Genomic DNA, 17357 nt, shown 5'->3' on the forward strand with positions numbered 1-17357 from the left:
TCAGTCCTGATTGTCTCTCCTCCTCTTCCTCAGTGGATGAAGGACATGTGGCGGTCAGACTCATGCTACACTAACTACGGTGTGGACGGCTCCACCTGCTCCTTCTTCATATATCTCAGCGAGGTGAGTGGTGTCTGTGTCTGTCTGTGCACGTGTGTCTGTGTCCGTGCTCGTGCGCACAGTGGCTACAGTGTGGTTTGATCTACTCATTGACATTCAGTGTTAACAGCCTAGGGGACGTGGAACGCCCCAGCTCTTTACGTATTCATCCACTGCAACTCCACGCGCCCTTGACGACTGAACTATGTACTTGTGAATTATACTACAGCGCAGAATTTTTTTCTAGGAATTGATATGGAAACATGTACTGTAGCATTCTGATGACCCTAGCGAGTACGGTACGCACACGCAAACACAACACTCCAGATGTAAAGCCCATTTATACCGTAGCATTCTGATGACCCTAGCGAGTACGGTACGCACACGCAAACACAACACTCCAGATGTAAAGCCCATTTATACCGTAGCATTCTGATGACCCTAGCGAGTACGGTACGCACACCCAAACACAACACTCCAGATGTAAAGCCCATTAATACCGTAGTATTCTGATGATCCTAGCGAGTACGGTACGCACACCCAAACACAACACTCCAGATGTAAAGCCCGTTTATACCGTAGCATTCTGATGACCCTAGCGAGTACGGTACGCACACCCAAACACAACACTCCAGATGTAAAGCCCATTTATACCGTAGCATTCTGATGACCCTAGCGAGTACGGTACGCACACCCAAACACAACACTCCAGATGTATGAGAAGCTCATTGCTAAGTAGCAATGACTGAAGTGAAGTTTTTAATCAAACTCAAGTCCCTGACTCTTTATGTTGATTATTCTCGGTCAGATGTGGGAGCTGGTCAGATGTGGGAGCTGGTCAGATGTGGGAGCTGGTCAGATGTGGGAGCTGGTCAGATGTGGGAGCTGGTCAGATGTGGGAGCTGGTCAGATGTGGAAGCTGGTCAGATGTGGGAGCTGGTCAGATGTGGGAGCTGGTCAGATGTGGGAGCTGGTCAGATGTGGGAGCTGGTCAGATGTGGGAGCTGGTCAGATGTGGGAGCTGGTCAGATGTGGGAGCTGGTCAGATGTGGGAGCTGGTCAGATGTGGGAGCTGGTCAGATGTGGGAGCTGGTCAGATGTGGGAGCTTATAAATGTTGAGATCAGTGCTTGGGGGAAGTGCAGTGTCATTTTACTCCACTGAAAATACCTGTTGGGAGAGACATGTACCTTATCCATTAAAGGAAAACTCCACCCCAAAACTATATTCTAGTATTTGTTTCATTAGTCCATTGTTGATATAGTCCCAAAATGTTTTGCATGGCAGCAATCAAGATATATCACTTTCAAAATACAGCCAGTATGATGCATTTTGCATCATGTTATGCAACACTCAGCATCATATGATGCAAAATGCATAACACCGGCTGTATTTCTGTATTCTGAACCTTTATATGGCATGAGAACTTGATTGCTGACATGTAAATGATTTTGGGACTGTGTGTGTGGGTGGAATTCTCCTTTAAGGGAGAGAGAGGGTTGCTGCGTACCAAATGCCATCCTATTCCCTATTTAGTACAGTAACTCTGACTAGGGCCCATAGGGAACTTTTAGGTACGCAGCCAGTGAGAGGTCTCTCTATCTCAGTCGGTGTGACTTGCTTTCACAATGGCGATATGCATGTATTTCCATGTAGTATCAGCCTTGTTCGTTCTCTCTCTGCCTCTCTACTTTTGGCCAGAGCCCTACACCCTTTCAGCCAGAAACCCCAAAAGTAGTGCACTATATGGGGAATAGGATGTCATTACAGTAGGGTGGGGCCAAATTGTTTCTCTGTCTATCTCTGTATCTGCACTCAGTGAGGCTGGGCCCACCATTGCTATTCGATGCATCAAACCCCCCCCCCCATCAGAACCTCTGAAGTGAGATCAAAGTGAGCCAGGCCACTGTCGGCATGACATCTGCTTTCACTGAAACAATTACCTGCCTAATGATTTCCTGATTTGCCTCCTATAGGCTCAATCCCAAATGTTACCCTATTTGCTATATATAGTGAATTACTTTTGACCAGGGCCTATATGGCTCTTATCTAACGTAGTGCACCACATAGGGAAGCGGGTGCCATTTTGGGGCACAACCCTAGTGTCCCTTCCTCCCTCCCTCGCCCCTGCGTCCTCCTCTCTCTCCTCTCCGTTGGCAGAGTTCACAGGCCCCATACTCTGTCATATTTTCCATCTCAGTTTGTTCTGATGTTCATGTCATTTTAGGTGGAGAACTGGTGCCCGCACCTGCCGTGGAGGACCAAGACACTGGACGAGGAGGCCGACCGGAGGGGCCAGGTGAGTGTCTGAACTGAAGGGCTTTCCACACTGCCAAGCCGAGACAAACTGAGTATAGTTGCTTGAACCGCGCTGGAAAGGACAACGGGAAAATGAAATGTTAGAGCCAACACAGTTCGGGTTGGCACGATGTGAAAATGACAACGTGATAAGAAAATATCCTAAAACACAATAGTGAAAAGGGCATAAGTGCCAGTCTCTGCACCCTGCTGAAAGACCCAACAGCCTGGCCAGTCCTTTTCACTCTCACCACTCTGGGGACTGGCCAGACAGAATACCCAGCCTGAAGACAAATGCCACAAAAGTCACGAGGGCATTGAATAGCTTTTATAATGTTAGAACATGTGTTCTTTAGAAATGACCTCTTCCACTTGTCTTTTAGCTCAAATGGTACCGACCTAATGTATAAGCAATGTTAGATGCTGCACATAGGCTAACACACACACTGTCTGAAGAGTCGAGTCACTCCAGTGATTGCGTTAGTAACTGACTATAGAGCGGGAGAGGATTTATACCATGACGCCGGTCGCCATGCCAATGGGCACTCGCTTAAATCTCCTTACAGGGCCGTCTGAGGTCAGAACTCCGGGCGTGGCTCGCCGTTATTGACTTTAAATATACTCCTGGTTGTGGATAATGCGATAAGTCCAAATGTAATACTCTTTGCCCCCCTTCGGATGTCCTTTTGTTTTTGAGATCACCATTGATGGTGGCTGTTGTTGTTGTTGTTGTTGACCTGGGCCCATAACGCTATGGGTTAAAAGTAGTGCACTATATAGGGAATAGGGTGCCATTTCGGACACGGTCCCCCAGACTTTTCTCTCCCAGTGATTTCCTGTCCTGATAAGGGATGGTAATACACTGCCAGAGCGTTGTTTCCCCAGCTTTAGCAGCTGTTAATGGCAGGCACGACGACATCTCAACCAAGCCGCCTGTGGGGAAAGCTTTCTTAATTATTGACCCGAGAGAAGCGGAGAAATGTGTAGATTGGTATCGTTGCATTCCTGCGTTCAATGAGGAGCCATACGTCTTTGCAATGCAAAGAGCGCCTGGCAGAACTTGGCACTCTGTAGCTTTAGTGTTTAAGTTGATGAGAATCCCTTCTATGTCCTGTATATCCGATGTGCGTGTTGGAGATTTTGACAGCGTTACAGAATCACTGATCTACAAATGACCTCAAATCCTACATACAGTGGGGCAAAAAAGTATTCAGCCACCAATTGTGCAAGTTCTCCCACTTAAAAATATGAGGGGCCTGCAATTTTCATCATAGGTACACTTCAACTATGACAGACAAAATGAGAAAGAAATATCCAGAAAATCACATTGTAGGATTTGTAATTTATTTATTTGCAAATTATGGCGGAAAATAAGTATTTGGTCAATAACAAAAGTTTATCTCAATACTTTGTTATATACCCTTTGTTGGCAATGACAGAGGTCAAACGTTTTCTGTAAGTCTTCACAAGGTTTTCACACACTGTTGCTGGTACTTTGGCCCATTCCTCCATGCAGATCTCCTCTAGAGCAGTGACGTTTTGGGGCTGTTGCTGGGCATCATGGACTTTCAACTCCCTCCAACGATTGTCTATGGGGTTGAGATCTGGAGACTGGCTAGGCCACTCCAGGACCTTGAAATGCTTCTTATGAAGCCACTCTTTCGTTGCCCGGGCGGTGTGTTTGGGATCATTGTCATGTTGAAAGACCCAGCCACGTTTCATCTTCAATGCCCTTGCTGATGGAAGGAGGTTTTCACTCAAAATCTCACGACACATGGCCCCCTTCATTCTTTCCTTTACACGGATCAGTCGTCCTGCTCCCTTTGCAGAAAAACAGCCCCAAAGCATGATGTTTCCACCCCCATGCTTCACAGTAGGTATGGTGTTCTTTGGATGCAACTCAGCATTCTTTTGCCTCCAAACACGACGAGTTGAGTTTTTACCTAAAAGTTATATTTTGGTTTCATCTGACCATATGACATTCTCCCAATCTTCTTCTGGATCATCCAAATGCTCTCTAGCAAACTTCAGACGGGCCTGGACATGTACTGGCTTAAGCAGGGGGACACGTCTGGCACTGCAGGATTTGAGTCCCCGGCGGCATAGTGTGTTACTGATGGTTGGCTTTGTTACTTTGGTCCCAGTTCTCTGCAGGTCATTCACTAGGTCCCCCCGTGTGGTTCTGGGATTTTTGCTCACCGTTCTTGTGATCATTTTGACCCCCCGGGGTGAGATCTTGCGTGGAGCCCCAGATCGAGGGAGATTATCAGTGGTCTTGTATGTCTTCCATTTCTTAATAATTGCTCCCACAGTTGATTTCTTCAAACCAAGCTGCTTACCTATTGCAGATTCCGTCTTCCCAGCCTGGTGCAGGTCTACAATTTTGTTTCTGGTGTCTTTTGACAGCTCTTTGGTCTTGGCCATAGTGGAGTTTGGAGTGTGACTGTTTGAGGTTGTGGACAGGTGTCTTTTATACTGATAACAAGTTCAAACAGGTGCCATTAATACAGGTAACGAGTGGAGGACAGAGGAGCCTCTTAAAGAAGAAGTTACAGGTCTGTGAGAGCCAGAAATCTTGCTTGTTTGTAGGTGACCAAATACTTATTTTCCACCATAATTTGCAAAAAAATTCATTCAAAATCCTGCAGCGTGATTTTCTGGATTTTTTCCCCTAATTTTGTCTGTCATAGTTGAAGTGTACCTATGATGAAAATTACAGGCCTGTCTCATCTTTTTAAGTTGGAGAACTTGCACAATTGGTGGCTGACTAAATACTTTTTTGCCCCACTGTAACTACTCATCATGTAATGAAGATCAGCGATTCTCTGCCTCCTTGCTCAAACTGATCACGACAAACACAATTGTGCGTGCTCGTTTGTCATCGTCCTGTGCCCCAGGTGGGTGGAGATTTCACTTTAGTCTAAAATGTGCACACTCCGCCCACCTGGAGCTTCTGTCGATCCAAACCTTGTCTACCTACCCCCTTTCAGAGGCTAACGTTCTCTTTCTATAGGGTAAACCTTGAAAGAGGTTAATGGGTTAAACCATAACTCCTAAAGAGTAGGGGTGTCTAACTTGTGTCGTGTCTTCCTAGACGGAGATCCGGACGAGCTTCGAGGAGCTATACCGGGTCACGTCTCGGCGAGAGGAGTTCCGCTGGATGATGCTCCGGATCAAGCGCATGGAAGACCCCTGGATCAACGCCATCCGCGCCCTGGCTGCCAAGCAGAACCTGGCCAAGCGCAAGAGGAAGAAGGTAGGACACGGACACGCTCTCAAACACGTACTCATGTGCACGCACACACATACTCATGCAAGCTTGCACTTAAAACACTTGCACGCACGCACTCACACAAACACACAGCCAAAAATATATTAGCTACTTGGAGAATAGAAGAATAGAGAATATTAGAGAATATAGAGAATATTGGAGAATCAGAACATGCCTTTCTGAACTGAGAATATTGAAACAAGGAAAGTCTATTGTGTTCTGCTACCTGGCCCCAACGATTAGTAATGGAGGTTTCAGTTCCCTAGTGATCTTCAGGACTTCCTCTTTCTGACTCTACGGCTTTTAACAGTGTGGATACTTCCTCTAGTTAGAGTGGAACAACGTCTCTTTGCACCTGAAACTCGAATTCTTCACTATTTTACCAAGAAGTGTACGCTTACATACTCCTTGTAATGGATTTTTAAAACACATGATTGGTGTAAGCATTGGCTTGAGTGAGCAAGAGTACACTTTAGGAGAAGTGGGGAGAATCGGGACCCAGCCCAACCTCTCATGCCAAAGGCTCCGAGCAGGAACAAAGTAGCCTGATCCCAGATCTCTTTGTGCAGTCTTGCCAACTTGGCAAGACCACACAAACAGATCTGGGATCAGGCCAGGAACAAGGAGCCTGCCTCATTTCCATGACCCTAAAGAGTCAAGATAGGCTTGGTCCCAAACGGCACCCTATTCCCTGTAAATTGCAATACTTTTTACCGTAGCCTTATATTCCCTGGCCGACAGTAGTGCACTATATAGGGAATTAGGATGCCATTTGAAACAGTCACAGTGTGCTGAAAGGTTGATTTTTATATTATTACAGTCATAATCCTCTCTCTACCCATTAATCCCTGAACAATGCACCGTGGTGATTGTGTCTCCGTCCCAAATTGCACCCTATCCTCTACATAGTTTACTACTCTGGGACCTGGTCAAAAGCAGTGGACTATATAGGGAATAGGGTGCTGTTTGAGACGCTGGCTAACACGGCAGCTGAAAGTGTGTTGAGAACGTCCATAGAAAGCACAGAACATTGTAAAGTTGGATTCTGTCCCGTGGCTCAGTGTGTTCCCTGGTGAGTAGAAGGAGACTTGTGTGCTCCGATGTTAATAATGATACGTCTTCTGTGGAGCGCATCCTGCGTTCTGCCATGCTGTACTCGGGGACTTGAAACGAGCCTGCCGTTTGAATAGGGAAAATGCCTTATTACATTTTTCCAACCCATTGAATTGCATTTGGATTACTTCACGAACTAAAGACGCACACCCAGATGGTTGGCGATGTGCCCAAACATACTTGAATAAAGAAAGTTACACACTGTATTACACCGTGATTTATTGGGTTGGTAATACTGTATGAATTTCTTAAATGTTGATGATATAACCCATTTCCTTACTTCTCTGTATTGATAGCCCCGTTGGGAATCAAACACGCAACCCTGGCATTGCTAGCGCCATGCTTTTAACCAACTGAGCCACAATGAGAAACAATAGATTTAAACTGAACTGACACCATCCATGCCCATCTCTCTCGCCGTCAGATCCTGGTGCACCTGGGCCTGTTGACCAAGGAGTCGGGCTTCAAGATCGCAGAGAACGCCTTCAGTGGGGGGCCCCTGGGGGAGCTGGTGCAATGGAGCGACCTCATCACCACCCTCTACCTGCTGGGCCACGACGTACGCATCTCCGCCTCCTTGGCCGAGCTCAAAGAGTAAGTGTGTGTGTGTGTGTGTGTGTGTGTGTGTGTGTGCGCACCCATATCTGGGTGGTGTTCAGTGCAGAGTACCGTAGCGAAATTGCTAAAAACGTTTTCCAACGTAAAATTATGAAAGGCGTTTCTTCTTGAACAGTTCTAGGATCATAATGAATAAGGTTGGGACTTGATCCTAGATCAGCAGCACTCCTACTCTGAGACACTTTATGGATACAGGTCCAGGTCTCGCCTGTCCATGTAGTCTTATTCATTGTGCTCTAAAAAGCTAAACTGATCCTAAATCAGCAGCACTCCTACTCTTGAGATGCTTGATACATACAGCCCCTGGTATTACCTCCCCAAGGACACCTATGGAATGAGCAGCCGAAGCTAAGTACAGCTAAAGCTAGTGTAATGTGAGGTGTTTGCAACCCACTTGCTTCTGAAAAAACACCCACATGTTCTTTGTGTGCTCTAGTCCCGCTTCGTTAGGTAAAACCTGTCTCACATTGCTTCCTATTTGCATAAGAGGGGTTTACTGTGTGTAAACAATCCATAGCTTTCTTCTCTTTGTTTGTTGTGTGTTTACATCATGTTGTTGCTCTCTTTTTGTAATATATTACAATACCACGTTACTGTCCATGTTACAGTGAATTTAAAACTGTTCTCAACCCCAGAGCCCTGGTCACAAGTAGTGAACCATATAGGGGAATATGGTGCCATTTCAGATACACCCGGTGTGTCCTAACTAAGCCCACTCCCTCGTGCAGGATCATGAGGAGAGTGATGGGGAACAAGTCCAGCTGCCCCACCCAGGGGGACAAGGTGGTGGAGCTCATCTACATTGACATTGTGGGCCTGACCCAGTTCAAGAAGACACTGGGGCCCTCCTGGGTCCACTACCAGTAAGTACTCCATATATATATATATATCTCTGTCTCCCTGTCTGTCTGTCTCTGTCTGTCTACACATCCACCTCATCTATGGGCTGGGACATGTGATGTTTTTAAAAATTGTATTTAACTAGGAAAGTCAGTTAAGAACACATTTTTATTTACAATGACTGCCTACCCTGCCCAAACCCTAACCCGGATGATGCTGGGCCAATTGTGCGCAGCCCTATGGGACCCCCAATCACGGCCGGTTGTGATACAGCCTGGAATCGAACCAGGGTCTGTAGTGATGCCTCTAGCACTGAGATGCAGTGCCTTAGACCACTGCACCACTCGGGAGTGTGTGTGATGTTGTTCATTTAGTTAGATGGAGAGCGAGAGAGAAGTTACTTACACATCTCCTTCCTAGAAGAACACCTATCAACTAACACAACTCATCTCACATACACATGGTTCTGAAATCTATCTGACTCGATGGTTCTGAAATCTATCTGACTCGTCATACAATGCCTTAGTTAAAAATATGAGCATCCTAGTTTTTCATCCAATGAGTTTCCTGGTATCCTCGTTTACGCCTGTGTCAGGGGGTATATTTGATTTGATTTGATCTCTTTGGAATCCGCATCCTCCTTGCTGCTCTGACTAATTGGGAAGTGGGAACAGTGTCAGGCTCTCTGTCTGTGTCCCTCTGAGTCTCCCGAGGCTGTATCCCTCCCTGTAGGATACCAAGCATTGCTGGGGCACGCTGTCAGACTGTTCGCCCACCGCTCATTTACTGATTGGAGAGAAGCGGAGAGAGGTTGGCGGGATGAAAAGAGGCCTATTTCCTGCAGCTCATTTGATACCTGGTGGGGTAGCTATTCAGGAGGCAAAGACCCAGGCACAGAGGGTGGGACCAGATGTGATTTACACACTCATTAGCATCTGAATGAGTAGGCTGAGACTAAGGCCCAGGCTGGGTTGACATTTGAGTCATTTCGCAATATGCTCTTATCCAGAGCAACTTACAGTAGTGGGTGCATACATTTTCATACTTTCTTCTCGTACTAGTCCCCCGTGGGAATCGAACCCACAACCCTGGTGTTGCAAGCGCCATGCTCTCCGAGGTGGGCCTGCTCCCCCTGCCTGGATGGGTGGATGGGTTTTTCTTCTGTAAGCCCCTAATTTTCTTTTCAAGCTAACAAAAGTCTTCAGGTCTCATGCAAGGCTTCTCATCGAACAAGCTCACTATCATGTGAACCAGCTCTGTTACAGTGGCTGCCATCAAACTGTTCTTTCACTGGGCTAAAATTGCATTACGTCTGAGCACAATTGTTTGATGTTCCAATGTTGGTAGGCCGTTTCCACGGGAACATCAGGTCAAGGTTTTAACTCTTAATGGGGAGCGGTGGTCATGGTTGTGTCGTCTGTTAATGTGTCTGTTTTCTGCCCACTCTCTAATGTGCGCGTGCGTTTGTCCGCTCCACTGATAAGACTGTCTGAACCGGCACCTTGTACTCCTTGCCAATGATCTGAACAATGTTTGAATTACAACCTTTGTCTCCAGTCGACAACAATCTCATTTGAAAGACTTTCACCTGCATCTCTCTCTCTGTCTCTCGCTCTCTTTCACTCTGATAAACTCCTAAGAATGTTGTACTGTGTCTGACAATACACATGTGTCTCAAAAAGAAGAGATTTGCATGCTGCGGCTTTAGTCCCACTGGTCTTAAGTGGGACTAATTGTTCCTCTGAAGTATCCCAACGGTGTGGTTGGAGGTTGTTACGAGAACTGCCTTGTGAGAACAAGAAGTCAGGTTCGCTAATAGCCCCAAGATTTCCTTTCTCGTGTCAACACTTTTTGTTTGTTTCGGGTTTGCATTCTGTTTCATCTTGCTCTGAGGAAATTGACTGGGATGCATCCCAAACGGCTCCCTATTCCCTTTATTATGCATTTGTTTTGACCAAGGCCCCTGGTCAAATGTAGTGCGCTATTTAGGGAATAGGGAGCCGTTTGGGACACATACTCAACCTTTTTTACAGACGGTGTGGTCGTAATGCAGGTTCCAGCTGGCATTTTCATGAGTGTATTGATTAATTCCTCGTTATACATATCGGTGAAGACATTTACATTTGGCCACTTGATTCAGTGTTGATTTTGTGACGTGCACTTCCAGGAAGGTTATAAGATGCCTCGGTTTTGCTGCAACTTCAGGCAAAAGTTCTGTTGAAAGTGCATTTAGATTTTTAAGCCCGACGAATCACGTCATGGAACAGTTTGGTCTCATAGTTATCTAATCCTGTCTTGTTTACGTTCTTACATATGTCCTCTCCTTCCTCCTCCTTGTCTATCCAGCTCTCTCCCTCTCTACTTAAAGCGATGCTCCAGAACCTTTGTATAATTTCAGCCAGTAGTTTTGAAAATGGTGCTCACGAGCCAAAACGGGTCCCTGTTTTTTTTGTGTGTACTACATCATTATTTTTTTGTGTACTATGTCATTATTTTTTTTGTGTACTACGTCATTATTTTTTTGTGTACTACGTCATTATTTTTTTGTGTACTACGTCATCCAATTGTGATTCATTACGTAGAATATGTTACTGTTTGCAATTCCTATAACATGTTGCATCCAATTCGTACAATATGTTACAAATTTGTCGTGCTTAAGATCCTGGACTGCATCTTGAAGTGTCTTTCATTTTCCAGCCTCTCCAGAACAGCTTCTAATATAGAACAATTCTACATTAATGTGAATGCCACCATGATTACGGATAGTCCTGTATAATGATGAGTGAGAAAGTTAAACGCACAAATATCATACCCCCAAGACATGCTATCCTCTCACCATTACAGTAAGAGGGGAGGTTAGCATTTTGGGGGGTATGATATCAATACTAACCTCCCCTGTTATTGTAATGGTGAGAGATTAGCATGTCCCCCGTCATTGTAACGGTGCAATGTTAGCCTTTCTTGGGGGTATGATATAAAATGCTAATCCCTCCTGTTATTGTGATGGTGAGAGGTTAGCATGTCTTGGGGGTATGATATAAAATGCTAATCCCTCCTGTTATTGTGATGGTGAGAGGTTAGCATATCTTGGGGGTATGATATAAAATGCTAATCCCTCCTGTTATTGTGATGGTGAGAGGTTAGCATATCTTGGGGGTATGATATAAAATGCTAACCTCTCACCATCACAATAACAGGAGGGATTAGCATTTTATATCATACCCCCAAGACATGCTAACATCTCACCATTACAATAACAGGGGAGGTTAGCATTTTGGGGGGGTATGATATTTTTGCATCTAACTTTTTCACTCATCATTATTCAAGATTCATTCTGGACTATCCATAATCATGGTAGCATCCACATTAATGTAGAAGTGTTCAGAAACATATTATATTCTTATTTACAATAAAAGTGACTCCAAAATGTTCACAATACATTATTTGCCATTCATTTCTATTGGGCACAAAATAATCATGGTAGCATCCACATGAATGTACAAGTGTTAAAACATGTATTATATTCTTATTTACAATAAAACCTCATAGTCATTGTATCATTTCAAATCCAAAGTGCTGGAGTACAGATCCAAAACAGCAAAACATGTATCACTGTCCCAATACTTTTGGAGCTCACTGTAGTGCACTATTTTGACCAAAACCCTATGGGACTCTAGGAAATAGGGTGCCATTAGGGAGCAATCTGAGTCTCAAGAGGGAAGAGAATTTGAGACTGGGGATTGTGTTCTAAGTGGTGGAGTTGTTCAGGCCAGTGAAAGGACTGTAGGGAGAATCCCAGTGGTCGGCTCAGCAATATTAGTGGTTTTAGAATGAATGAGTGCAAGCCGCCTATCCTGTCCTGTCACTCTTCTTCCCTCTCGTGCACACACACGCAGGCAGGCACACACGGAAACACACAGATGCAGGCAGGAACAAACACACATTCACTCGTTCTTTCTCTTCCTCTTTCTGTATCGATCTATGTATTGGTCTATCTCTCTCAAACACTCTCACTACAGAAAACCAATGCTTGCTTCAGTCATCCTATCGACTGTAATCATTATTTGCTGGCTATAATACGCTATAATTTCAGTTTGTCTAATTCTCAATACTACATGGGAATCATTATAGACACATGACTGATATCTTAAAGGCGACCGTTTTGTACTCCTTGCCACTGATCTGAACAATGTTTGAATTACAACCATTGTCTCCAGTCTACAACAATCTCATTTGAAAGACTATTTCACCTGCATCTCTCTCTCATAATCTCCTAAGAATGTTGTACTGTGTCTGACAATACACACACGTCTCAAAAAGAAGAGATTTGCATGCTGCGGCTTTAGTCACACTGGTCTTAAGTTTCCTCATTGTGAATCCATTTCCCCTATTTCCTGAGCATCTTGAGACGACACACACACACACACACACACACACACACACACACACACAGTGTCTTTTTCTCTTTTCTTTCTCTCTCTCTTTCTCACGCATGCACACACCCACCCACCCACCATCTGCGAAACATCTGCCTGGTCAGGAGTGGCCTTGCCTGGGCTGCCAAACTGAGCTTAGCCGGCCCCTCTGGTACTCCTGGCTCCTCATCAATTTTTATTAATGCTCATTATTACACCTCCACCCCACCAGGGGTCAATCAAAGGAGTATGTTGGACTCTGTCCAGAAGGATTAAAGCTGGGAAGGAATATTGGGGAAGCATAGCCAGGTGTTTATTTTTAGGCTTTCAAAAAAATATTTGTTTGGGGGGGGGGACTTGTAATGGGGGCGGCAGGTAGCCTAGTGGTTAGAGCGTTGGGCCAGTAACCGAAAGGTCGCTACAGTAGATCGATTCCCCGAGTTGACAAGTTAAAAATCTGTCGTTCTGCCCCTGAACAAGGCAGTTAACCCACTGCTCCTTGGCCGTCATTGTAAATAAGAATTTGTTCTTATCTGACTTGCCTAGTTACATAAAAATACAAATAAATAATCTGAAAAAGCATCTGTCAGGGAAACTGAAAGATGGGAGCTGAGAGAAGGTGACTGAAAGAGAGATAGTTGGAGAGAGAGAGAGAGAGAGAGAAAGCTAAAAGGCTTGATTAGAGAGGGGGAGCGACTCTGAGAGAAAGCGAGAGAGAAAAGGTCATGAATGTGTCATTCCATTGCACATGACATCCTTTCTCTGTTCCTCTAATTAGTCATGAAGTGTAACCTTTACTGTTCAAGTTTCATCTGTAGGAAGCTCTTTCTGCGCTTTGTACACTATCTGTGACCATGCTGAAGGTGTGGAAAAGATATGCATCACGTCATTAATTAACCATTTATTAGCGGTTGAGGCATACAGCTGGAAGTGTGTATTAATGCTGTAATGCGGTGTGTACTACAGATGTATGCTAGCACTATAATGTGGTGTGTGACGGGTGTATGATACCTTTGTCATGTTTGGTGTGTGTTACAGGTGTATGCTGCGGGTTTTGGATTCCTTCGGCACAGAGCCCGAGTTCAACCACGCCCACTATGCTCAGTCCAAGGGCCACAAGACCCCCTGGGGCAAGTGGAACCTCAACCCCCAGCAGTTCAACACCATGTTCCGTAAGTAGCATCTAATGGCTCTGGGGTGCAGATCTAGGATCAGCTTCTCCTCCCCAATCCTAACCTTAACCATGAGCGGGGAAAATGCCAAACTGACCCAATATCAGGGTATAGAGACATCTTCACCCTGCTCCCACCTAATGACAGGGTCATGTTCATAAGGCACCAAATGGAAGAAAATGGTCTAAAACAGAGAGGGGCAACCTGTACTCCAATAAAAAAAATAGTTTTACATTTAACCTTTATTTAACGGGGTAAGTCCGTTAAGAACAAATTCTTATTTACAGTGACGGCCAAATCCGGACGAAGCTGGGCCAATTGTGCGCCGCGCTATGGGACTCCCAGGGTGTCAGTAGTGACGCCTCAAGTACTGAGATGCAGTGCGTCAGACCGCTGCGCCACTCGGGAGCCCAATAAGACACACTCATTTTTGTTTTCCTTTGCAAAACATGTTGAAAAGTTTTCTCTTACGTGCCCTAATGAACACAACCCAGGGGTGGGGAGGGAGAGTCTACCACCCCAAGGTGTTTTAACCTTTCCCCATGGCTGATGGAAAGCAAAATCTTACCCAGAATGGATGAATACCCCTCTCCGGTCTCAGTTTCAGTGGTTTGGCCCACGTCGGAATAGCAGACCAGGCTCAATAGACCCTTTGTGTTGCGGATAGAGTATGCCATTCTCATACGACGAAGGTCTTTTCATGTCATCCAGTTTACTAGCTGCGAGGGTTAGATGATATCTGTACATAATCAAACTTACATGGGTTACACCATGGGTCGAAATGAAACACAGATTTGTTTCGGTGCATCTGGCATGTTGGATTTGTGTCCCCTTGCCTGTGGAGAAACATTCACCGTATCCTCAGCGGGTTGTTTTATATCCTTTCATTACAGCTCTGTTTCCAGGCTTAAGGGAAGTCACTGAATCTCACACTTGCAGTTGTGTAACAACAACAATGGGGCTTGAATAAACAAAACATATAGTTTCAATATGTTAACTCTGAGTGTTGGATTTCCTTCCATCCTAACACTAAAACGTAACAGAGGACATTTAAGACAAAGAAGGCGCCACAGGGAAATCAATCCTTGTCTTGGGTTCCATTCATTACCATTAAGTAGTCTTGCATAAATCACTGGATAAAGGGTGTAGACAAGGGAAAGCGATGAGACAGGAGAAAGGGCTCTGGCCAATGAGACAGGATAGGGAAAGGCCTCTGGCCAATGAGACAGGAGAGGGAAAGGCCTCTGGCCAATGAGACAGGAGAGTGAAAGGCCTCTGGCCAATGAGACAGGAGAGGCAAAGGCCTCTGGCCAATGAGACAGGAGAGGCAAAGGCCTCTGGCCAATGAGACAGGAGAGGCAAAGGCCTCTGGCCAATGAGACAGGAGAGGCAAAGGGCTCTGGCCAATGAGACAGGAGAGGGAAAGGGCTCTGATCGCCCAGATCTGTTTGTGCTGTCTTGTCTCGTATGGCCGTTGGCAAGACAGCACCAACATATCTTTTAGGAACCAGGCTAGAACTGAAGCCATAGAGGGAACATTTCCAATGTCGTTCTTCTCTCTACTGTTCTCAAATCCAAAACTATAACAACATGTTCACATCTAGAATTGTTTCTCTGCTTCCGGCGAGGTACAGACTCTAGTCCCAAAACAGTTCCTGTAGCATACTATATAGCGTGTCCTTCATCCTCTGGCGTTGTTGTATGCAGTAAAACAAAAGGAAAGTCCTTTAGTCTCTGTCTCAGATACAGTTGAAGTCAGTTTACATACACCTTAGCCAAATACAGTTTTTCACAATTCCTGACATTTAATCCTATTAAAAATTCCCTATCTTAGGTCAGTGAGGATCACCACCTTATTTTACAAATGTGAAATGTCAGAATAAAAGTAGAGAGTGATTTTTTTTCAGCTTTTTATTTCTTTCATCGTATTCCCAGTGGGTCAGTAGTACATTTAAATTGTTTAACTTGGGTCAAACATTTCTGGAAGCCTTCCACAAGCTTCCCACAATAAGTTTGGTGAATTTTGGCCCATTCCTCCTGACAGAGCTGATGTAACTGAGTCAGTTTTGTTGGCCTCTTTGATCTCACATGCTTTTTCAGTTCTTCCCACAAATCTTCTATAGGATTGAGGTCAGGGGTTTGTGATGGCCACTCCAATACCTTGACTTTGTTGTCCTTAAGCCATTTTTTCACAACTTTGGAAGTATGCTTGCGGTCATCGTCCATTTGGAAGACCCATTTGCCACCAAGCTTTCACTTCCTGGCTGATGGCTTGAGATTTGGCTTCAATATATCCACATACATTTTCCTCCCTCATGAAGCCATCTCTTTTGTTTAGTGCACCAGTCCCTCCTGCAGCAAAGCATCCTCACAACATGATGAAACCACCCCATGCTTCACGGCTGGGATGGTAGTCTTCGGCTTGCAAGCTTCCCCTTTTCCTCCATACATAACGATGGTCATTATGGCCAAACAGTTCTAATTTTGTTTCATCAGACCAGAGGACATTTCTCCAAAAAGTACAATCTTTGTCCCCATGTGCAGTTGCAAACCGTAGTCTGGCTTTTTTATGTCGGTTTTGGAGCAGTGGCTTCTTCCTTGCTGAGCGGACTTTCAGGTTATGTCGATATAGGACTCGTTTTTACTGTGGATATAGATACGTTTGTACTGGTTTCTTCCAGCATCTTCACAAGGTCCTTTGCCGTTGTTCTGGGATTGATTTGCACTTTTCGCACCAAAGTACGTTCATCTCGAGGAGACAGAACGCGTCTCCTTCCTGAGCGTGGGTCCATGGTGTTTATACTTGCGTACTATTGTTTGTACAGATGAACATGGTACCTTCAGGCGTTTGGAAATTGCTCCCAAAGATTAACTATTTTTCTTCTGAGGTCTAGGCTGATTTCTTTTGATTTTTCAATGATTTCAAGCAAAGAGGCACTGAGTTTGAATGTAGGCCTTGAAATACACCCACAAGTACACCCCCAATTGACTCAAATGATGGCTTTAGAAGCTTCTGATAGGCTAATTGACATGACATCATTTTCTGGAATATTCCAAGCTGTTTAAAAGGCAACTTAGTGTATGTAAACTTCTGACCCACTGGAATTGTGATACAGTGAATTATAAGTGAAATAATCTGTCTGTAAACAATTGTTGGAAAAATGACTTGTGTCATGCACAAAGTAGATGTCCTAACCGACTTGCCAAAACATTTTTTGTTAAAAAAAACTCTTTGGGCTGAGATACCGCTAACGGGATCAATATGACAACTGCCATTGAAAGTGCAGGGCGCCAAATTCAAAACAACAGAAATCCCATAATTAAAATTCCTCAAACATACAAGTATTTTACACCATTTTAAAGATACATTTCTTGTTAATCCCACCACAGTGTCCGATTTTCAAAAATACTTTACAGCGAAAGCAAACCAAACGATTATGTTAGGTCAGAGCCAAGTCACAGAGAAACACAGCCATTTTTCCAGCCGAAAAAGCAGAAATCTAGATAAGACTAATCACTAGCCTTTGATGAT

The 17357-nt window shown here is 44.7% G+C and overlaps 1 protein-coding gene across 1 annotated transcript in view; it reads left to right on the forward strand.

Moving 5' to 3' along the window:
* The window catches only part of LOC110527561 (alpha-1,6-mannosylglycoprotein 6-beta-N-acetylglucosaminyltransferase A), a 117138-nt gene that overhangs the window by 56681 nt on the left and 43100 nt on the right, over positions 1 to 17357 (forward strand). Inside the window, exons 5-10 of the mRNA XM_021608927.3 lie at positions 34 to 123; positions 2326 to 2397; positions 5491 to 5652; positions 7205 to 7374; positions 8127 to 8261; positions 13692 to 13825. Coding sequence (XP_021464602.1) covers positions 34 to 123; positions 2326 to 2397; positions 5491 to 5652; positions 7205 to 7374; positions 8127 to 8261; positions 13692 to 13825 — 763 coding nt within the window. The remainder of the gene's footprint in view (positions 1 to 33; positions 124 to 2325; positions 2398 to 5490; positions 5653 to 7204; positions 7375 to 8126; positions 8262 to 13691; positions 13826 to 17357) is intronic.

The sequence above is a fragment of the Oncorhynchus mykiss genome, chromosome 7, assembly GCF_057628025.1.
Source record: "Oncorhynchus mykiss isolate SJ-2025 chromosome 7, ASM5762802v1, whole genome shotgun sequence".
Taxonomy (NCBI): Eukaryota; Metazoa; Chordata; class Actinopteri; order Salmoniformes; family Salmonidae; genus Oncorhynchus; species Oncorhynchus mykiss.